Source organism: Panicum virgatum, chromosome 7N, assembly GCF_016808335.1.
Source record: "Panicum virgatum strain AP13 chromosome 7N, P.virgatum_v5, whole genome shotgun sequence".
Classification (NCBI taxonomy): Eukaryota; Viridiplantae; Streptophyta; class Magnoliopsida; order Poales; family Poaceae; genus Panicum; species Panicum virgatum.
This window is the reverse complement of record NC_053151.1, coordinates 16,536,258-16,559,934: the sequence shown is the minus strand read 5'-3', so window position 1 is coordinate 16,559,934 and position 23,677 is coordinate 16,536,258. Positions and strand designations below refer to the sequence as shown.

At 49.6% G+C, this 23,677-nt stretch overlaps 1 protein-coding gene across 1 annotated transcript; it reads right to left on the bottom strand.

Annotated features, from left to right (window-relative positions):
• Positions 1 to 5,950: 5,950 nt before the first annotated feature.
• LOC120680432 (WRKY DNA-binding transcription factor 70-like) lies at positions 5,951 to 8,974 on the bottom strand. The gene is made up of 3 exons (XM_039961926.1): positions 8,637 to 8,974; positions 8,425 to 8,529; positions 5,951 to 6,841 (listed from the first exon to the last, which is right to left on the bottom strand). The coding sequence occupies exons 1-3, from the start codon at positions 8,717 to 8,719 to the stop codon at positions 6,355 to 6,357; spliced, it is 675 nt and encodes a 224-aa protein (XP_039817860.1). The 5' UTR covers positions 8,720 to 8,974; the 3' UTR covers positions 5,951 to 6,354.
• Between the last annotated feature and the right edge of the window lie 14,703 nt (positions 8,975 to 23,677).

Sequence of the window (23,677 nt, the reverse complement as noted above, 5' to 3'; positions counted from 1 at the left end):
ATTCAAATTTTTTTGAGTTTGAATTCAAAATTTGGAGAAAAGGCAAGTCAAACATCGGTTGACCATTTTACCCCTACCCCTTCTCTCTCTCTCCCTCCTTCCTCCCGACGCCACGGCGTCGCATCGCTCGGGCCATCGTCGCCGCGTGGCGCCCGCGCCCTGCGCGCTCGCCAGCACCCAGGCGTGCGCTCCCTCATGCGCTCGACCACATCCGACCACCCCGCCGCCCCGTCACGTCGCCCAGTCCACGCGGGGGCCATGCGCCGCGGCGCCGGTGGGCCACCGGCGTCGCCGCGGCATTCCTCACCTCACGCAGTGTGCTCGAGCCTCGTTTCCCCTACCTTAACCCCGCCCGGCCACGCACCTACCCGTTCCCCGCCTCCATTTCGCTCCGCAGCCCTGAGCCGCGCCTCCCACTCCACAGCCCCGAGCCGCCGCGCCATCGCCGCCATGCGCTCCCCTCGCCGTTCCCACGCGCTCGCCTCACCCCATCCCCGTGCTCACACGCGTGCACACCCACGCCCCCTCCGCACCACAACGCACACCCCGCAGCCCCAGTTCCCCCGCCTGAACTCCGGCGAGCTCGTGCAGGAGCTCCGCCGCGAGCAGAGCCCATCCCCGCCATGGACAGCCTCCTCCGGTCACCTCCAAGCCACTCCACCCATCCAAATCGACTCTCCGCCCTCCACCGCAGCTCCAGAGCCCGCAAAACCTCCATGTTTCGCAGGACTCGAGCCCAGACACCGAACTTCCTCCTCGCCGCCGTGACCCGCCGCCGCGCATACGCTGAGCACCCCTCCCCGGCCCTTCTCGACCCCAATCAACCACGCCCACAGCTCCACCACATCCTAGTGAAGCTCCCCGACCCGGCCAACCCACCGGAGGCCCGCTGGAACACCGCTGCCGTCGTAACGCCCTCGCCGCCATCCCCTGCTCGCCGTCGACCCGCCGCTACAGGCCATCCCAGCCCACGCCGCGACTACCCAAAGGTAGAGCTCGATCTCCTGAGTCCCCTCGACACCTTCCCCCACGCCGCTGGCGAGCATGCTCGCCGGAATCGGCCGAACGACGCCGCGGTTGTAGGTGTGAACAGCCAGGGACCCGATTGCATAGGTTTAGATCTTTCCAGGGGGTCCCGGCAAGATTCCAGGGGCTTTTTATAAAACTTCCTTTAAGTTTTGTTTTAAATCCAGTGAACTTTGAAAATAGATAGAAATTTGTAGAAAAATAAGAAAAATGCAAATGCAAATGTTTTGAGTTCTTTACAAGTAGATCTACAACTTTTCTTACAAAAACTTTTTCATTTGACCTCTGTTTTTAGCTCTAGATTAAAAGCAAGAAAAATAGGAGTTTAATTAGATCTCTAGCTAGAAGCTTTGACCAGCCTTCTCTTTTGGGTAGTAGCTTATACATGCAAATTTTAACTCTCTGTAAATGTTTGAGACCCAATGTTACCCTCTAGCTAAAGTTTTTATTTAGTTTTTGTTTTATGCCTAATAGTGTAGATCTATTTATATCTCTGTCAATATGTCATGTATGCACTTGAAACTTTTACAGCGTGTTAGTTGTGTTGCTTATAGGCCACAGAAAAAGTTTTATGATTTTTAGTGGACCCAAACTAGTTAAACTAATTAATTGTTTAAGTAATTGAACTAAATCAAGAAAAATAATTGTTTTGCTAGGAAAAATTCCATATTTTTACCAGAGCCTATAAACAACTAGTTATGCTTGCTGGAAAAATTTGAACACTTGAAGTGTAGTATAACTGTTTTTAAAAATCAGTTATGCTTTATGCCTTAATAACTTGTGTTATTTTTCATACCCTGTAAAGTTATCTATTAAATCTGAAAAGTTTGCAGAGAACTGCTAACGTAATATGGAACACTCAGTAAAATATTCAACCCCAGTACTTGTATAATTTCCTCTGTACGAAAATGATGTTGTTTCTATCATAATTTGTTTACTGAATTTTCATTTATTTTCTATACGTTATCTTGAGCTAAAAATTTTACAGTAATCTGGTAACTACGTTTTTCTCTTAAGGTAAATTTTCCATGAACAGAAACTGAAAGGAACGACATTTAATAAATACAAGCCAAAATATGGGGAAAACAAAATTAAAAAACTTAAGTCTATTAATAAAGATTTCTGGAATAACCCACTTCCATTTATAAACCAAATCAGATTAATTAATACTCTATATATGATTGCCAAAGAAAGTATAAAATAAACATATCACCTCGTGAGGGATAAACCAAATATTTAAGATCAACTTAAGTCGAGATAATTAATCGGAAGGTCACCTTTTAATTCACGCATGCTATGCATTTCATTTAGACTCGACCACCCTCGCTGACGGAGAATACGAGCTGGTGCCCACATCCGAGGGAGAACCGCGTGAAGAAGCCAGGGTGCACCTGACCGACGCCGTCGAAGCCCCGGACCAACGTTCGGACAATCCAAGCTCTCACCCGGCCCAAGAAGGCAAGCCCCGGAGCACAACCGCTATTTCTAACTTATGCAACTATTTATTATTATTGATTGTGCATTAAGTCATAGGCTTGTCTAAAACCTTAGTTGCATGATTCTAGGTACCTATGTTTGAATACTAGATGCAATGATCATTAGAAATGCTAAGCTTATAGGACTCTGGTAAAAGTCGAGTGATTTCCTGTCACTCGCGAGATTTATAGGAGTTGTCTGTTTACTACACGCTACAATCATAAGGTCTACGGACGGGGCCGTTATGAAAGATGATAGCTGATGTTATTGCCCTATCTGGTTAGCGAAATTGCTAAGGTCGCAGTGTCTGGTAGTGGTGGTTAAGCGTTTGAACGTACTATCCACATGCCGAGAATATAGTAATCGGTAAGCTTAGTACCTGATTGGACTGGGTAGTGGAGATACCAGCCACCCCCTTGACGTCGTTTCCCATGGGCACATGGTGAGTACAGTTCCGAGTGCGAGTTCTGTACTCGAGGGGGGTGGACTTATCCACGATACAGGAAGAAAGGGGAGCAGTTGTATGGGCAACTCGTCTGGGCCCCATGCGTGTGAGTTAGGTTTGCCTTGCAAGGTTAAGAAACTCGATTCGAATCGTTCACTTCTCGTAGTTAATGAGACTGCTTAATACTTCTGCCACATAGAGTAAGAAGAGGAAGATGATGATGATTAAAGATGGTTGGTTGTTGAAAGATAATTGTTTTCTACCATGGATGTTAGTGGATAGTTGCTCACATAGAATGGTTAATCGAACTGGAATCGGAAAGCTAAAACCTGAAAGCAAAGACTCACTGCTAGCTGCTTTTCGGGAAAACAAACCCTCCCAGCCAAAAGCTTTTGTCGGTACCCCACGACTGGGGTACCCGTAACTACGCCCCCAAGGACCTGAGCAACCAGGCCCCTGTGGTCTGACTCCGTCTCACCGGACCAACGGCCTCGGACCCACTCCACCGCGCGGAGTGGGTCCGGTGACGCCATGTGTCCCGGAGGTGGAGATACTCGGGGCCTTCAAGCCGTGGATCTAGACCCCTAGCCGGGTCCGGGACCTCCACGTGCTCATCCGGACCCCCGGCCGGGTCCGGGACCGCGCCACTGAACTTCGGGGAATTCCTGGTTGCCCAAACTGAGTTGCTTCGTCAGCTCGTCCAAGGGCAACAACAGTAGCAGCAGCAGCAATACGGTGGGCACCACGTCCACCCACCCCAAGCTGCCAGCTACCAAGACTTCTTGGGCACACAGCCGCCGCTATTCAACAAGACCGAGGAGCCCCTCGACGCCGATGCTTGGATTCGTACCATCGAATCCAAGTTTGCACTACTTGTGGCGCCATGCTCAGACGCCAACAAGGCCCGCTTCGCTGCGCAGCAGCTTCGTGGCTCAGCCCATCTGTGGTGGGACCACTACAATGCCATGCTGCCGGCTGACCATGTGGTTACCTGGGATGAGTTCAAGACAGCATTCAGGGCACACCACATCCCGGAAGGTCTCATGGAGTGGAAGCTGAATGAGTTCCTGGCGCTTACCCAGGGGACTCGCACCGTCTCCCAGTACGCCAAGGTTTTCAACAACATGTGCTAGTAAGCCGGGTACCATGCGGATACGGACGCCAAGAAGCGAGATCGCTTCCGTCGAGGCCTCAGCACCAAGCTAAAGGAGAGTCTAAATCCCGTCAGGGTGGAATCATTCAATGAGCTAGTTAATCTGGCCATCACCTAGGAAGACTGCATCCTGGCATATTGGGCCGAGAAGAAGAGGAAAGCGCCGTCCGGACCCTCGACTGCACCCCCACCGAAGTATCGCCTTGTGCCGGGAGCTGCTCCACAGCCACTAAGAGCCCCTCCACAAGGACGACCGGTCTTCAGGCCGCCTCAGCAGCAGGGAGCCTCCCGCTATCCAGCTCAGCAGCCAAATGGCCCGAGGCCGAATGCTCCCCCACCACTTCGCCCAAGCCTGGCCAACCGGTGCTTCAATTGTGGGAGCTCTGCCCATTTCGCCCGAGAATGCCCTCAATTCAAGCCATCCAACCAAGGCCAAGGTTCGAACCAGAACAACCGAAACAAGGGCAAGAGGCAGGTCGAGCAAGTTCGGCAGGGGAGGATCAACTTCACCACTCTGTTGGATCTTCCAGAAGGCGCTCCAGTGATGATGGGTACATTTTCTATACACCACAAGCCTGCAATTATTTTATTTGATTCTGGAGCATCACATAGTTTTATTAGTGCAAAATTTGGCGCAAAAGTGGGTTTGGACTTTTGTCATACAAAGGATTCATATGTGATATCCACACCGGGAGGTAAACTCACCTCGAATCAAATCATAAGGCACGTACCAATCCAATTGGGTAGTAAAAATATCAAAACCGACCTCATTTTGTTAGCACTGGAGGGCATGGATGTCATCTTGAGTATGAACTGGATGACACAACATGGGGTATCATTAGATATTGCATCCAGAGCGGTCGAAATCAATTCACCAACCCACGGAAACACTACCTCTATTTGCCATTTCAAGAGTGTATAAACTCCTGTGCCTTCGCCATGAGTGAACCCAAGCTCGGAGAAATTCCTGTGGTATGCGAGTATGCCGATGTTTTTTCGGATGACTTGCCAGGAATGCCACCAGATAGGGACATCGAATTTGTCATTGAGTTACAGCCAAGCACCGCACCTATTTCCAAGAGAGCTTATAGGATGCCACCCAAGGAGTTGGCTGAATTAAAAATCCAACTTCAAGAACAGCTGGATAAGGGATTCATTCGCTCTAGTGCATTACCTTGGGGTTGCCCGGCAGGAAAGGAGAAGGACTAGGAAAGGAGGTCCTGGGAGGCGGCAGGGAGGAGCGCGGCGAAGGGGCGGAGCGCGGACGCCGACGCCGACGCCGCGAGGCGGGAGGCGGCAGCGAAGCGAGCAGCGAGTGGGGTGGAGGAGGGGGAGCCAGAGGAGGGTGGGGGCTGACGGCGTGAAGTGCGAGGTGGCATTGTGGGGAGGTCTTGAGAAGGCGCGCGAGCGCGAGGAGGGCGTCATGGCGGAGCGACGCCGGCAGCGAGAGGACGCGACGGTGGTCGGGATGGAGGAACTGCGTGGTTGGATCGTAGGAGGTGGAGGTGGTCGTCGTGGAGAGGAGGCGGTGGAGGGCAACGAGAAGAGGGTGCGGTGTTTTGGGTTGCCTCGCCGCCGCGGCGAGGTGGCGCATCTAGCGCGGCCGCGGCGGCAGCGGGCAGAGGATGGGGGCGACGGAAACGGAAGCAAGTCTGCAGGTGGGAGCACTGGAGCCCACACGTCAGTCACCAAGGCAGCACCAGTCGCACGGATTTCAATAGCCCCAACTTTGAACAAATTCTAACGATTATAATATGTAAAATTTGAAGTAAAGAATATCCAGGCATAAATTAAGCGGAATTTTCTCCTGATAGAGAATCCAACTTGCTTCTAAACTGGAGACATCTTAATAAAATTATTACTGTATAGAATATGTAAAATTCAGTGTTTCAGTAGTAGCAGAATGACCAAGCGACCCTGCTGTCAGGATTCAGCAATTCGAGACATACATACTAGTCTAATCTCTAAACAAACAAATAAAGCTTCCTCAACAACCCTTTTTCTGTATCATGTACTATCAAACAAAAGGAACTCCAATACCATTCTCCACATCATCCAAGCACAAAAACATGGCTTGAATATGAATGTAAAGAAGTAAGCAGCAGGGCTGTAATATCTATATGGGGATCTGTCTGTAGGTTGGGTCCCTGTGGTTCAGGCCCGGGATAACAATGTTGCCTCCCAGCACTTGACGCTCCAAACTGGCACCAAGCGGCCTCCCAGCATATATAACCTTCTTCTTCCATGAACAGCATCACAAGAAATGGAAGTACTCGATGCATCTGGACTGACCAATCGGCAACAATGTCCTAGGCAGAGCACCCCCGCTGCTGGATGAAATGCTTGCTCCTGAAACACTGTCAACCTCCATCGTAAGCGGACCGTTACTTGTAGGTGACGATGCGGTTGTCCACTGAAACTGGCTTGCATGGGGGCTCCTCTCTGGTTGTTGATTGGCTCTGAAAGAATGTATGTTTGGGGACTGTGGCGTTGCCGAGGATGTCAGGAATGCAGGCTGCTCACTGGCTGTGTGCGGGCTGAAGCAGATTGATACCGCCTTCCTCGACGACGATTGCGCAGCAATATCTCTCGTGCTTCCCATGGGATTTGAGCTGGTGCTGCAGGTGTGATGGTTGAAGTAAGTAACGGAAAACAATGGAGGATCGCTGGTGTCCTTCTGTTGGACTTGCTTTGTGGCAGGGCACTTCATGTCGTTCTTGTAGGTGCATCTGTAATAGAACCTGAAAATAGAATTGAATGACATTAACTCAAAACCTCACTTCAAAAGGAAAGAGATGAATTATTTGCCAAAATGTGGAACGCAGTCTAAATTCATTTTCTGACAAGCTTACAATAGTTAAATTTAACAGCATTAAGGGCATGCCCTCCGATCCACTCATAAAATTAGCAAGAGGACATCAGAATGTGACAGCAGGGGACTTCATGTCATTCTGCATTTCTGCCCACTGATCCTTTTGGACGGTTGAACATCTTTTAAAGACTTGCATTTTTAATGTACCCACTGGTGACTGATCTTGTTCTTTTCTTTTTCTTGAAAGTTCTTAAGAATTTTGGAACTGAACTTTGCATTAAGATGCATTTGCCAAAGGTCTACATCCCTTTAACTCAGTAAGTGGGTAAGTATTTGAAAAATCAAGATCAGTCATGTCCTTTCCCCCTCTGTCAACATTCAGTCTACCTAAATTAGGTGGAACAGCATCAATAAACACTCTCACGACCTTTTCTTCTGCTACATACACTGCCTTTTAGAAAAAAGAAATAATTGCTCCCACCTATTAAACATGCTTAATAGGCTAACAAGATATATGGGCTCTGCACCACATTCCAATCGCTATCTAAGGAAGTAAAAGAAAGGGTAGCAGGGACTGTCGGCATGCATACTAATAGCAGGAAACTTGATTTGGGACAAGTGTGCTAGACAAATGAAGAAGGAACACTTAGCCTGCTAATGAAGTATTAGATTTCGAACGAGTTGCCAGTGACAGGTAATAAAGGTGGCCAACTTGTGAATTGTATATTCATATAGGAAGCAACACTTTGCAAGTTTTCGTTTGTCTAGTTGAGTTGTCAATTAAGAAAGATATTGCCACTGCAAGGGTTATTTTCCTAGCCCAGTAGTCATTCATAAAGCATTTTTTAATTGATTAATATTTGTTTCCTTTCAACCAGTCAAGGGTAAGGCGACACCTGTCCACCGACAATTCTACTGCAGAGTGGACTAGTAGACAACTGCGCAGTTTGATATGTCCTCCTTCCCCTAATATACAAGCATTAGGCGCACTAACAAGCAATGTGATTTGGGGCAGAAAAAGTATCTGGCCCACAAATTGAACATACAAAGACTATATATTGACCAAAAGCAAGAGATGTTTTTATTGGTGGGCAAATTTAGATTTTATTTTAGGTAATGTAAGAATTGGAGCTTAATTACATGATGAGGTCTGCTAGCTACATTTAAGAAGTAGATAGGAAGCATGTATGAATCTCCTTTATTTATATTACTGGAAGCCACAATAAATCTATTAAAAACCAGGAATATTTCCAGTCAAAACAAGGCAGAGGTGTTCCTAAAATCCAAATATTTCAGGTAATCACTCGTCAGTTCACACAGCAACAGGTCCCACAAATTCACTCCAGAACTAGCAATAGCTGAATTGACCATTTGCGACAACTGTATCGTGACAACAGTAACAGAAGTTCTTGCACACAAAGTGGATGCATGCTTGGACTGAAAGAAAAAAAAACGCTTTTTCAGGGAACAAAATGCATGGAAAGGAAATTGAAGGCAGGAGGGATTATGAACCTTGGGAAGTTGGAGTTGGAGAGCTTCTTCTCGCCGTACTTCCTCCACTGGTGCCCGTCGTCATACGGAGCGTAAGTGTCCGAGGTCCAAGTGCGCTCATCTTTCCTGATGTTTTGTTTACAGAACAGAAATTGAAGAAAAGGCACCATGAAACTGAAATTCGTGCAAATTTCGCAGCAGGGGAAACTTGAGGAAGCTGCGCTTCTGCGTACCTGATCCTTTGCTGCTGGGTTCTGGCAGCCCTGTGGGATGATCCCAAGTCGCTGAGATAGGTAGGAACAGAATCCAGAGCCATGGCAAGAATGGTGAAGGAGAGAAGCGGAGGGAGGCCTCTGAACGAACTGATGAAGAGGGAGGGAGAGAGGAGACGTTTCTTGAATTGGGGGAACTCGGCGGCCTGCGCTGGGAGACTCTGACCACCTTTATTTATAGCATTAAACAACGACGGTGCAGGAGCATTCTTCAACGTTAACACACGTCGTTGCCTCTGGAACTCCCCCTAACGGCGCTGCATCTTCTTTTCGTGCATTTTTGTTTCTTCTCCGTGGTAGAACTTCTTTTCCAGCGTGTTCCTACCAATTACAATTTACAAGCACTAATATCCTTTTGCAGCGCTGCAAGTAAGAATCTGTCCAAGAGCTATGTTTTCTTTCAACCATGCACATCAAACTTTGTTACAAGCAAAAAACCTCTTTATACTTACCTTGTTCTTTTTTATCTCTACTAGATGCCTGTCAAATAATTTCAGAAATAATATTAGTGTCCCTAATAAGTGACGAACAGGGGAGGAACTGACGGAGTGAGGCTGGTATCAGATAGGCCGCCATGTCTGAATAACTAATGCAAGCGTCAATACAAATCCATCGGTTTTCACTTGGGGGAGAGAATAAGATCGATCGTCCTCTCCTCCGGTGGTTGGCCGGAGCCAGGGAAGGAGCGAAGCGGGACGAGAGGAGATGCAGAGCCGCGAGGCTCCCTCCGGGCTGGACACGCACACGCGCCTGGCTTCACTGGGCCGTCCCATCCGAGGGCATCAATAATCTTGGGCTGGACGGTTTTGTAGTCTGCTGGGCCAGTCAGTCAACCTTCTTCTTTTTAGCATTGATGGGCCTCATTTATTCATGATGCGACGGCAGCCGGGGCTTCTTGGGTGATTACCGCAGCTCTGCAGTTTGAAATCGTTGAAAATCAGCCAAAAACTGTATAGTGTTTCCTCTCCGGTCGAGACTAACTCACTCATTCGGTGACATGATTTATTTAGATTAAAATACACCACTAGATCCTAAACTTGACTCGGGGTGTCATCCAGGTTCTCAAACTTTTTTAAATGGATTCCTTGGATACCATAAAATTTTTTGAGTTCTCTTCAGTGCCATAGAAGTTTTGATTTATCCCCTCAACGCCACTCCGTCCAAATTCCCATTCATATGCTGTTAGGTGATGGAAACGACAATTTTGCCCTCTGCCCACCTATCAGCGCCCCTCTCTTTTCTCTCTTTTTTTCATCTCGCGTCCTCTCCCTCATCTCCCACCGGCGGCACTCTCAACACCAGCGGCGCCCCTCTCCCAGCGGGGGCGGAGCTGGAACTCGCTTTGGCCGGCCGCCGCCGCTCCTAACGCCACCGAGGGAGATGAACTCATCGTGGCCCATGCGCCGCCGATAGGGGAGCTCTATAGGCCCACGTAGGGCTGGACTCGAGCCGAGCCGAGACTTTTTTCGAGCTTTCTTCGAAATCAATATATTCGTATTTATTATAGTCTCCCGCGTTGTTTGATATGCAACTTCAAATCGAGCGAGCCGAGCCGGCCAAAATTGACTTTTGTTCCAAATCAACTAATCTTTATTTTAAAAAAAGAACGAACGTAATCGGAGCAATTTTGAAAAAAGGCACCGAGCCAGTTAACGAGCTTTTTTTCCAGCCCTAGGCCCACGCGCCACAGCCGCTGGGAGGGGACCTCGACCCTGCCCGTGCGCCGCAGCCGCTGGCGATAGTGCTCTCCCCGGCTCGCGCGCCGCCGTCGGCAGAGAGCACGCCCCGACCCAGGCGCCGCAGCCGCCACGAGGGGAGCTCGCCCTGACCCGCGCACCGCCGCCGCCACCGCCGCCGGGAGGGGAGCTCACCCTGGCCCGTGCGCTGCTGCCGTTGACGGGAGAGGACGCGAGAGGAAAAAAGAGAAGAGAGAGATGGGCGCTGACAGGTGGTCCGAAGGGCAAAATTATCTTTTTCATCCACACTTAACAGCACATGGGAATTTGGACGAAATGACACTGAGGGAATAAATCAAAACTTCTATGGCACTAAAAAAAACTCAAAAAATTTTATGACATACAAGGAATCCATCTAAATTTCTATGGTATTGAGAAAATTTACTGTTATTTATTTCTCTATCTTTTAGAGTTCATTAAATTCAATTCAACAAAACATATAATCTGGATCAAGTCAAGGAGGCTAGTTTGGGGTGCATGGCGGGTGCCAAATTAAGGACTCAGCGGAACTCCCTCTGTCTAAAAATATTGCAACTCTCACTTCTTGAAGAGTCGAACAACTTAAGTTTCACTACTACTGCCTAAAAAGAAGGAAGTCATGTTTCCCTCTCTCTCTTAGGAATCTGACTTGCCATAGTTCTGCCATCTGATCGTCAACCCTGATCTCGACCGTCCAAACCCTCCCCCGACCCGGCTCGCCTCTCTGCTCCCTCGTCCCTCCCCACGACCCCGTCCCCGACGGTTCCTCCGCCCTGCGCGCCCCTGCCTCCTCCGCTCCGCGCGCTCCAGCCCCGCAACCTCCTCCTCCTCCGCAGCTTGCCGCCCACCCCCGTGCTTCGCCGTCGCCACCACATCCCTAACACCTGCCCCTCGCGCCGGCTCCCTCGCCTCTCTCGCCGCGGCGGCTCAGCCATCCCCCTCGCGCCGCTCTCGCCTCCCTCTCGCGCTCGCCGACGCCGCCGCGGCGACGTCCCCCTCGGCCACCTCTCCGCCCCACCGTCCCTGCAGCACCACAATCACGCCAAGCCGCCTCCCAGTCCGCCCTCTCCGTCCTGCTGCTGCCGCTGGTACGGGGACCCCTGGCGTTCGTCACATCCGTCGCCTCCCAGTCCGCCTCATCCTCAAATCCATCTGATTTCGAGCCTCTCCACCGCCGGTAAGTAGCAAAATAGAACCCCTCAATGTCTCTCACTCTCCCGTAACCTAAATCGCCGATTCTCGGCGCAGGCGGCGGTGCTGTCGTCGGCGCCGCGGCTCGCCGCGCTGGTGCTCGAGGCCACCTCGCAACCGGACCTCTTCGCCTTCTCCAAGCTCCTCACCCTCTCCGCCCGCTCCAAGGTACCTATGCCTTCGGCCTCCTCTTGTGCTGTATCCCTTGGCGCTCGCCGCTGGGTAGGGGTAGGTTAATTTATTTTTTCCCCAGGTTGATTGGGTGGTGCGCGGCTCGATCTAACGCGAATGTGCTATTGGTTGTTTCATTTGTTTGTTGGTGCAGATCGCAGGCACGCAGTACGCGTCGGCACTGGACGTCCTCCGGCTTTTTGCCTACGGCACCTTGAAAGATTACAAGAGTAAGCTGGTGACATTTGGCTTTGCAATTCTTAGATTCCTTTGCCCTTTGCATTCGTTGGGTGGATCAATATGGCTTATAGAATTGAGAATTTGTTTCAAAACTCTGGATGGAGGCCATTGGGTGGGTGATCGTGCAATATTTGATGAAATCATTTATAATCACATTCAATATTTTAGAGGGCCCCAATGCTGCTGACGACTCAAATCTAAAATTGATTTTCTGGTCAACCAGATGAGAACATGTCACCTTGTCACACTAGCGAATAGAGCTTGAGCTGCTGGGATCAAATTTTTTTTATTACCAACTACTATCATTGTTGATGAATGTGTATTTAACTGTTCATAAAGTTGGTAAGGGATGCGCTTATGGGCTTATATAGTTTTTTGTAATTACCAGTTCAAGATTCCAATTGTAGATACTGGGTCCAGAAAATGGTTTCTCGTGACATATGCACCAATAATCTGTTTGTTGTTGTTAACACCAAAGCTTCTTCATAATGATTATGCTCAGATAGATCAGAGATTAGTGGTGTGAAACATTTAGTCAGATAGGGTGTAATTGCAACATGGAACAGACGCATGCTACAATAATTTACACATTTATGCTTTGAACACATGAAATGCAAAATTTCAATGAAGTGTTAAAAACATAGTTTCATGTTGTAACAAATGGAGCACTGTAAATTTGAATGAAGTGGTTTTGGTTAAGCTGATTCTTTGATAGCAGTCACTTGATTCTACAACCATTGCCTACAAGATCATCCCTTGATTTTATTGCTACTGCTCATATGATTATTGGTCCTGTTGCAATGCACGGGTATGAACCTATTAACATTGTAATCTGCATGATGGTACTGCATGACAGTCTTCAATGCTATACTTTGTAGAATTCTTTTTTTACTCCCAGTCCATTATGTTGATCACGATTTTTATAGGTAGCGATAATCCTGGTGAGTGCATGCATCAACAGAACAATGAGTGACATGACTGGTTCCCCAGATGGACTTGCTCTTGATGGATTAGAATAGTGACTGGTTGCATACCAATGACTTTTACGTACAGGGAACTCCCCGACATGAGGGTACTGCATCGACACCGGGTGATGTTGCATTTATCAGATATACGGCGGATCAATACAAATTATTGTTATACACGCTAACCAAACTTTATTGTCAGTTCTTTCTCAAGATCGTGCTGCCGATGGAGATTCCATTGCTGTCTTGACCAATGCGGACTCACAAGATGTTCCAGGTTAGTGATTTGGTTAAAATTTACATATTCCTGTTAAGCATGAACTACATTGAGTGGTCAAATATATTATGTTCGCACTCTACTTTTAAATTGCACGTATATGAGAAAAGGAAGCATCCTATTTCCTGCTTCTATTCAAGGACGGAAGATTCAGGCAAGTACCTGCTGATCTATGTGTATGTTGTAATCTTTTGAGACATGAAAGCACCACTCAGGTAGCATTGTTTAACTTTCACGTCTCTGCAGATGGAATAGGCTTGAAAATCTTCTTGTTCAAGATAGAGAATTCGCAGCCAAAGATGCCCTACAACCTGTTCTGAAGCTTCTCCTTGTTCCTGATGGGGAGGAATTGCGTGATACTACTTTGTGCAAAAAAATATTTCATGATCTTTAATAATTATATCGATCACATATGGGATGTATACTTATGTATTCGAATTGTTCGCAGGATGCACATACTATGAGACAGAACTTCATCGATGTGTTGGTGTCAGACTTGAATGCTTATCGAAAATTATTTCCTGCGGACATAAAATGTTATCTTAGCCGCATTGTAGGTAGGGATATAAAATAGAATGTATTGTATATTTATTTGAATATTTAGTTGACCTTGGTAACAATGGTGAACCAATGGGCTTGATTTATCCCAATACCTTTTGAAACAACAGCATTATATACTATGAATATTGTTATTTGTTGGCGATTTATATTTTTTTATACTTGAATTTTTAGCTCCCGTAGCAACGCACGGGCATTCTACTACTACAACATATATAGTATTAGCATTTATGTTACAAAATAAGTATTATGAGATTAATTATGTAATATATTTTTATATTAAATCTATTTGGAGACATAAATGTTAGTAATTTTTATATAAATTTGGTAAAATATGAAATCGTTTGACTTCTCAGAAAGCGAGAGTTGCATTGCATTCTTTTTTTGACGGAGAGAGTATATATATAGCCGTGATTATATTTGCTTTGGTCGATATAGTCATAGTTCTTATTATGTCCTTGGCGAAACCCTATGTAATTAGCAGCTAACATACCTCTCTTCAATCAATGGTCATGAAAGAACTATATATGTTATAAATTATGTCCTTGAATCGGTGTGTGTGTGTCATTACAAAAGAAAGAACTTCCGTACTCTTAGTGACGTGTTAGTACTTAATTAGGACATATATAGAGGCATGTACCTTAGTTTACTACTGCCGGCTTGCTGATTATTAGGCAAGTTGATGTAGCTTACATGCAGTCATCGTATTGCTTGGATCCCGTCAGCGGTTTGGGGAAGTGACGCAGACATTAATTATTAGTTCCTACCGTTTCAAAGATAGGCCGTGTTTAGATAAAAAAAATTGGCAAAAAACATCATATCAAATATTTGGACACATGCATGGAGTATTAAATGTGGACAAAATAAAAAAACAATTGCACGGTTCGCCAAAATTGCGAGATGAATCTTTTGAGCCTAATTGCGCCATGATTTGATAATATAGTGCTACAGTAAATATTTGTTGCTACCTAGTACCTGGAATAGCTGACAAGACTCATATGCGTATATATTGCCTGCCCTCATGTGTAAGTATATCATGAGTTTAGTATGTCTCGGTACCCTGTAGCAGGGATACCCACTCTTACTGCGGCAAGGCAGGACCCGCGTAGTTATCCGTAACTGCGTGGAAAGGACGGAGTAGCCAGGCCCCACGGGCCAGGCTCTTCCCTCACCAGGCCAACGGCCCCGGACCCGTTCCCCACCTGGGGATGGGTCCGGAGACGCCACGTGCCTCTAAGCAAGGGAAGATCCGAGCTGACAGCCGAGACCTCGGACCCCATAGGGGTCCGGGACCTCCTACGCCCGCCGGACCCCCCTTTTACCGCGTAGGGGTCCGGAGCCGCCACGTGGCCCGGAGCCGCCACGTGGCCCGGAGGCGCGGGCTCGAGCGCGAGCCTTCCGCTGGAGGACTCGCTCGCCCACTGCATTTAATGCTGATGGACAAGGCGTGCTCTGCCGCCGCGGAACGCGAGACAGCTTTTGTCAGGCCCCGCTGTGCGCCGCGTATTACCAAGGTGCACAGTACAGCCGCCTGCGCCGCACCCGCGCAGAGCCCGTCTGCCGCATTAAATGGATACGACGGCACGACACTTTTCCATCATGCCGCCTACGCCGCAAGCTACACCGCCCGCTTAAGCAACGTGGCGGGCGGCGCCACTAGCTGCATCTGGCACCGTCCCGACAAGACAGCGCTAGGACATGGTGGATGAGGAACTCCAGGAGCAGGCAAAGGAATCCAGAGGAGAGATCTCCTTTGCCTGTGACGCTATAATATATGAACAGTACGTTATTTTATACTACAACGTTGGACCCACCTGTCGGGGACCCAACAGCTGTGTACGCGCCCCCTTGAGATATAAAAGGGAGGCGCTCGCTGTGCACAGGATCATCTCCAGACAGACACAAGCTCTCGCAACCCTCTCGCAACCCTCTCATTCTCGTGGGAAGGCAATACAACACACAGTGGACGTAGGGTATTACGCTCCGGCGGCCCGAACCACTCTAAATCCTGCTGTGTTCATCGTGTTCTTGAGTGAGATCGATCTAAGACTAGCTAACCCCCGAGTACACACCCTCTGGGCTTAGGCGGGTGCCTTCCGCCACCCGGCTGTAGTTTGCAGCACCACGACATTTGGCGCGCCAGGTAGGGGAACATTTAGCTGGTCGCAGTTCATCTCTTCTTCGTCCCCATGGTTCGCGTGGACGACGTGGAGATGACGGAGGGTGTGGCGTCCTCCACGCCACATGCCTCTCACGTTCCTGCTCCAGGGGCAACTGTGCCTGTGGAGGAGCCACCGTTGGCGGCGGCGCGCGCCGCTCGCCGGCAAGAGTCAGGGCGCCCATCAAGGGCCCCCTCACAGGCTGCGAGCGGCGGAGCGCTGGCAGCGGCTAGGGAGTTGCTTCGCAACCCCCCGGCTGAGGCAGCCTCGCCAGACGCCCTGAAGCAGTGGCGGGACGACGTTGACCATCTCCTCCACCTGGCTCAAGCCTCCCCAGTTCTGCAAGGACTGGGCAACGACCTCCGCCCGGCAACGCGGTGGTACCTTACCACCAGCATCAGGGCGGTGCGTCGGCGTCCGTGCGCTCCCCTACCGTGAGGGGTGCACGAACAGAAGACCTGCGGGCGGAGCTCAACCGCTGGCGCGCGGGAGAGGATGCCCGCATCTCCGTCGAGAGGGCGCGAGAGCGCCGTCTCAACATTGAGGGTCGCAACCTCAATGCTGATCTGGACGCGGTGGCACCCAGGCCTCCGGTGAACGCCCGGATACAGTCAGGCGCACTAGTGGCTGGGGTGGGCTGTGCTGCACTTGCGGAGCACCTCCGCGCCGTGGCGTGGCCACCCAAGTTCCGCCCCCACCTGCCGGAAAAGTACGACGGTACTACTAACCCGTCGGAATTCCTGCAGGTGTACGTTACCGCCATCACAGCAGCTGGTGGTAACGGCGCCATCATGGCAAGCTACTTTCATGTAGCCTTGTCTGGGCCAGCTCGGACCTGGCTCATGAACCTCACACCTGGGACGATCCAGTCCTGGGAAGAGCTCTGTGCGAGGTTCACAGCGAACTTCACCAGTGCATACCAGCAGCATGGTGTGGAGGCACACCTTCACGCCGTGAGGCAAAAACCCGGGGAAACGCTCCGGGCCTTCATCTCGCGCTTCACCAAGGTACGGGGTACCATTCCTCGTATCTCAGATGCATCTATTATCACTGCTTTCCGCCAGGGGGTACGTGATGAGAAGATGCTCGAGAAGCTGGCGACGCACGAGGTGGAAAGCGTCACTACGCTTTTCTCCCTGGCAGACAAGTGTGCCAGGGCCGCTGAGGGCCGTGCATGGTAGTCAGCCCCCCAAGACGGAGACACCAAGGCTGGTGGCTCCAGTGCTACCGCTCAGGGCGGTGGCAAGAAGAAGAAGAACAAGAACCGGGGTCGCGGGGAGCCGCATTCTGGCGGACTAGTCGTTGCAGCAGCAGTGCCAGCGGCGGCAGCGACTGGGGGCCAGAATGCAAATGGCAAATGCCCTCACCCGCAAGGTGGAAGCGGAGGTCCATGCCCAGTGCATCCCACCGCTCGCCACAGCGCCGCTGACTGCCGCGAGATCCAGAAGCTCGCGAAGCGGGTCAGTGGGCGGCGTGAGCAGTCCTCCAAGGACGGTTCACCCCCTCCTCGCCAGCGGACCGGCAAGGAGAAGGCCTCTGACAGCGGGGCCGCGGCCGAGGAGAAGGAGCTGGGGTACCAATCCCCCGCTCGAGAGCTGAAGGGCGTCTATCACGACGATGACTCCGATTCCGACAACGGCGACCGCCGCAAGAAGCTGTACGTAATGTATGGCGGAAGTTGGGAGCTTGTCTCCCAGCGGGACGTGAAGACCCTTCGCCGGGAGGTCCTTTCGGTGAAGCCGGGGGTCCCGAAAGCGGCGCCGCATCAGAGGTGGATGAACACCACCATCTCTTTCGGGCCATCCGACTGCCCGGAGAATATGGCCGGAGCTGGTGTACTACCTCTAGTCACCGCTCCTGTCATATCCAATGTGAGGCTCTATCACGTGTTGATTGACGGTGGGGCTGGCCTCAACGTCATCAGCTATGCAGCGTTCAAGCAGCTGCAGATCCCGGAGTCCAAGCTGACTCCCTCTCGCCCATTCTCCGGAGTGGGCCCACACCCGGTGTTCCCTCTGGGGAGCATCACATTGCCGGTCACGTTCGGGACCGAGGAGAACTTCCGCACAGAGAGCGTTCTGTTCGATGTTGCGGAGGTGAACCTTCCGTTCAACGCCATCATTGGCCGACCGGCACCCTACCGCTTCATGGCCATTGCTCATTACGGGTATTTGGTCTTGAAGATGCCTTCCCCTGCCAGAGTCCTCACCGTGCAGGGCGACCGCACCGCTGCCGTTGCTGTAGTTGAGAGACTGCATGCTCTGGCGGCAGAGGCTGCACGTTCCGAGGAGGATCCGTCCACCTCGCAACCCAAGGCACCTGCAAAGGCTCCCAAGGTCCAACCGTCCGATCCGGACCATGTTCCCGTGAAGATGGTGCAGATTGGAGCGGACTCCACCAGGACCACCCGCATCGCGGGGAACCTGGAGGAGAAATAGGAAGACGCGCTCATCGCTTTCCTCTGGGCAAATGTCGACGTGTTCGCCTGGGAACCATCACAGATGCCCGGGATCCCCAGGGAAGTGATCGAGCACAATCTGAGGATCTACCCCGACGCCACGCCGGTGCGCCAAAAGCCTCGGAAGCAGTCTGTGGAGCGGCAGAACTTCATCCGCGAAGAAGTCCACAAGCTCCTACACGCCGGCTTCATCGAGGAGGTCCACCACCCCGAGTGGTTGGCCAATCCGGTCGTCGTCCCAAAGGCCAACGGGAAGCTTCGAATGTGCATCGACTACACCAGCCTCAACAAGGCATGTCCAAGAGACCCCTATCCTCTTCCGCGTATCGATCAGATCGTGGACTCCACCTCCGGGTGTGACCTTTTGTCTTTCCTAGATGCATACTCTGGTTTCCACCAGATTCAGATGTCTAGAGAGGATAGGAAGCATACTGCCTTTGTAACAGTAGATGGGCTTTATTGCTACATTGTCATGCCATATGGTCTAAGGAATGCCTTACCCACGTTTGTACGAGCTATGAACAAAACCTTCTGTAATCTAATTAGAGATATTGTTGAGGTTTATGTCGATGACATTGTGGTCAAGACTAAGGTAGGGTCAACACTAGTGGAGGACCTGTCCCTCGTCTTCGACCGGCTCTGCGCCACGCGCACAAAGCTGAACCCAGAGAAGTGCATCTTCAGCGTCTCAGCAGGGAAGCTGCTGGGTTTCCTGGTCTCACATCAAGGCATCGAGGCAAACCCAGCCAAGATCAAGGCGATCGAAGCAATGATGCCTCCTGGCCGCATCAAGGACGTCCAGAAGCTTACTGGGTCTCTCGCTGCTCTTAGCCGCTTCATATCGAGGCTAGCCGAGAGGGCCCTTCCCTTCTTCAAGCTATTGAGGAGGTCCGGTCCATTTTCTTGGACCGAAGAGGCTGAACAGGCCTTCCAGGAGCTGAAGCAGCACCTCACCTCGCTGCCAGTATTGGTGACTCTAGAACCCGGTGAGCCGTTGTTTCTGTATCTTGCTGCGTCTGCGGAGGTAGTCAGCATGGTGCTGGTCGCCGAAAGGACGGAGCAAGCTCGCCAGGGGAACACCAGGGTCCTCCCGGCCAAGGATGGTGAGCCGGACCCCGGACACGGGGGCCCGTCAGCCTCACCCCAGCTTGAAGGTCCGGATCCCGCACAAGCGGGTCCGGAGGAGCCTCGTCCCAGTGGGAACCCAGAACCACTGGGGGGCCAGGGACCTGATGTGGTGGACAAGGGCGAGCCGGACCCGGTAACTAGGGTCCGGACCGTCCAAAAACCAGTCTACTACGTCAGCGAAGTCCTCCACGAGGCAAACACCAGGTATCTTGAGACGCATAAGCTTATCTATGCAATACTTATTGCGTCCAGAAAACTGTGCCACTACTTTCAAGCACACCGAGTTTTTGTAGTGACCTCTTACCCGTTAAGAGCGATCCTGCACAACTCCAACGCCACAGGCAATATCGCCAAGTGGGCAGCAGAGCTGGTAGAGTTCCAACTGGACTTCCAGCCACGCCATGCAGTCAAGAGCCAGATCCTGGCTGATTTCATAGCGGAGTGGACTCCTTCCCCAAGCAACTCTGGGGGTCCGGTCGTCAACGCTGGACCCCCGGAGCCGGAAATCAGGACACCAGTTTTCACCGAGCCTCACTGGACACTCTTCTTTGACGGGTCCGCCCACGAGAAGTGGGCCGGAGCTGGTGTGGTCCTCATCGACCCAAACGGAGATCAGCTGAAGTACATGGTGCACCTTGAGTTCAAGGCCACCAACAACATGGCGGAGTACGAAGCTCTGATCTTTGGCCTGACGCAAGCCCTCTCATTGGGGGTCCGACAGCTTCTAGTGAAGGGGGACTCCCAGCTAATCATCAAGCAGGTCCGAGGGGATTGCAACTGTGAAAGAGCATCTAGGCCCTTAGTGGGTTTTGGTGTATTGATTGACAATACGATTAAAGGACTAACTTGTTTGCATGAGATTATGAGCAGGTATTTAATTTGTGGAATGATATAGGTCATGTCTTACAAGCAAATGTGTATGTCCCATTGACAATCATTATATGAGACAAGCTAGAATGAGAAAGAAAAATGGTAGAGCAAGGTATTCATGGTTAATATAAAGACTCTAATATGCGAAGGCTTGTTTCAAATGTATATGACAAGCAAAACAAGAAAAGGAAAATGTGAGCAAGTGTTCATGATTGACATAAAGGCTCAAATATCTATTAAAGGTTTATTCGACTTATGATAGAATTCGTATGACAAGTAAATGTTATGAGAATGAGACACAATATGTTGTTGCATAGTCTCAAATTGGAAAGACTTGTCGTATGAGATGAATATTATTGTACAAGGGAAGCAAGCAAGAGAAAAGTGAATGAGACATGAGTTGATGTGCATATGTTATCTCAAATTAGAAGGCTTGTATATAAGATTGAATTGAGAATTCAAATTGACAACGAAGATTTCATGCATGACACAAATCAATATGAGTTCAAGATGGACGGCTAGGATAAAGGTGGAGGACCGAGAGGGGTGTTTCAAGAGGCTACGCAAGCGTTGGCTTGGGGGGAGCAAGGGAACCGATACGGGTCAAAATACCGGAGATCCTAGAGTCATGGAGAGCTCTATATTGAAGAGTGTGATTATTTGGAAAATGGGAGTGACTTGTGAATCAAAGATGGATTCCATTCTTATATGAAGGAAGATTCAAAGTCACTAGCTCAAGCAGGCATGCTCACTGAAATTAAGGATGTTGACAACCTCAAGATATTGATTGAAGAAGTTCGGCTTGATCAAGACATGAAATCTCAAGTGTTGTGTGTATGTCATTTTATGTGAACTAGAGTATAGGATGCCGTACTATTAAGGGGGATGCAACATCAGTGGTTTGACATTACCAAAAGTGCTCATAGCCATCCCATGTGAGAAAAATCAGAGAGAAACACTTGGGAGCAGAAAATCTTTTGTGACCGGTCTGACCGGTCTGGGTCCAACGGCTAGTTAATTTGAACTGACCGGTCTGACCGGTCTGGGAGACCGGTCTGACCGGTCTGAGTCTGACAGAGCAACGGCTAGTTTTTGAAAGAGGGGTATTTACACCCCACACCCTCACCCATTCGTGGGCGCTGAAGCCATTACATTCTAGAGCCATCTCTGAGCCGTGAGAGCACTTGAGAAGTGCTCCCCAACCTCTCTTTGTGAGATTTGAGTGATTAGAGTTGAATCCTTTGAGTTGGGTTGAGTGAAACTTTTGCTAAGAGAGCATTTGAGCAGCGAGAGCATAAGCCCTAGCTTGCGCACTTGTGGTTGTGTCGCCAACTTGATAGAAGCATTTGTTACTCTTGGAGGAGAAACCTCCTAGACGGCTAGGCGTCGCCGGCTAGCTCCCAAGCTTGTGGTGAGCAGCGGCAAGTTTGTTGCAGCAGCGATCGTGTGGCACGAGGACACATGGTCATATAGTGGAAAGGAGGAGATAGCTTGACCTTGTGGTCACGATAAGCTTCCTCAACGGAGACTAGGATTCACACGTGGTGAACGTGGTGAATCCGAACTTCGGTGAAACAAATCTCTGTGTCTCCTTGCATTATCTTCATTTAGTTTGCCTCACACTTTGTACTCTAGCTTTATTTTTGCTTCCGCTTCGATCTACTTGGTTTTGTTGTTTCTGTGTGTGCAGGGTTAAGAAATACATTTGTAAGCATCTAAAGAAGCACCATACCAAGCTACATTTGTGCTAGAGCTCGTAAAGGGGAGGATTAACACTTTTGTGCAGGTTCTGCGTAGGACCGGTCAGACCGGTCTGCTCAACCGGTCTGACCGGTCTGAGTGTTTGAATCCTGTTTCTAAGCCTAGTACCGGTTTGACCGGTCTGCCATACCGGTCTGACCGGTTGGTTGCTGACAATTGTGTTAAGTGCTTTAATCTGCAGGATTAATTTTAAACGCCTATCCACCCCCCTCTAGGCGACATCACGCGATTAAGGTCCTTTCAATTATTATCAGAGCAAGGTCTCCGGATTGAAGCTTAACCGCTTGGAGAATCGCGATGTCGACACCACGTGAGGTACCGTTTGAGCTACTTCGTTGTGATGGCTCAAACTATCCTTCTTGGTCTGCTCATGTTCTTAATATTCTAAGGACAATGGGTCCTTCCTTTGAGCGTGTTGTCAAGGCAAGTGTCCTTCCCAAGGACGTTGATGATTTGTCCAAATTGTCAACCGAGGAAAAGGAATGCTTGTCTTGCAACCACCATGTCACTAACCTCTTGTTTGAGTATATGGACAAAGAACTTTCAGATTCCATACAAGAGGAGAAGTTATTGAGAAAGACACGAAGTGAAGCTCATCGTCTTTGGAAGTTCTTAGAGAAGATATATAAAGATGAGAGTGAAAATGAAGATGAAGAAGAGGAGTCACTTGAAGTGTATTCTACTGCAACAATAAATACTCATCCTCTTGTGACTTCTCACGATGATCAAGGAGCAAGATCAAAGAAGTCTGTTGTTTCCCTGTTGGAACCGGTCAGACCGGTCTTCAATACCGGTCAGACCGGTCCTATCAGGGGGCAGCGCAAAGAAAGCAAGAAATGCTCCCGTAGGCGATCAAGACAAGTTTCAGTTGGATCAGCATCCTCAAGTGATGTTGATCACCAATGCTTGATGGCCAACGGCAACAAAGAACACGTCCAAGAAATTGAGCAAATAAAAACTATAAGAAAGGAGCTTGAATGCCTCAAGCGCAACTATGACTTCTTGGTAAGTAAATCAGAAGCTTCCTCTGCAAACTATTCACGTCGCATAGATTCATTGCAGAAGGAAAATCAAATGCTCAAGGCTAAATTTGATAAGCTCTCTAGTGATCATGTGACTCTACAAGGAACTCATATGGAACTTGAAAAATCCTATGAGAAGCTTGTGGAATCACATGTGATGATTGAAATGGCTCTTGAGGTTGTGGTTAACACGGTAAAATTCTATGAACCTCTCACACACACTTGCACATGCTCACATGTTCAAATTGATTTGACTTGCACTAAACCTTGTTGTTCTCAAGCAAGCCAATCTAGTATTGAGCAAGTGTTTGTAGAATCTTGTGATGACTTCATAGCAAAAGAAAATGAAGATCTTATGTGTGAAGTAAAAAGACTCAAAGAAGAAGTGACCAAGTTGAAGGGCAAGGGGCAAGTGAGACCATCTCAAGATAACCGCGATCCCGTGGTGAAGAAGCTTGATATGGGCTCAAACTTCACTAGCTCAGCT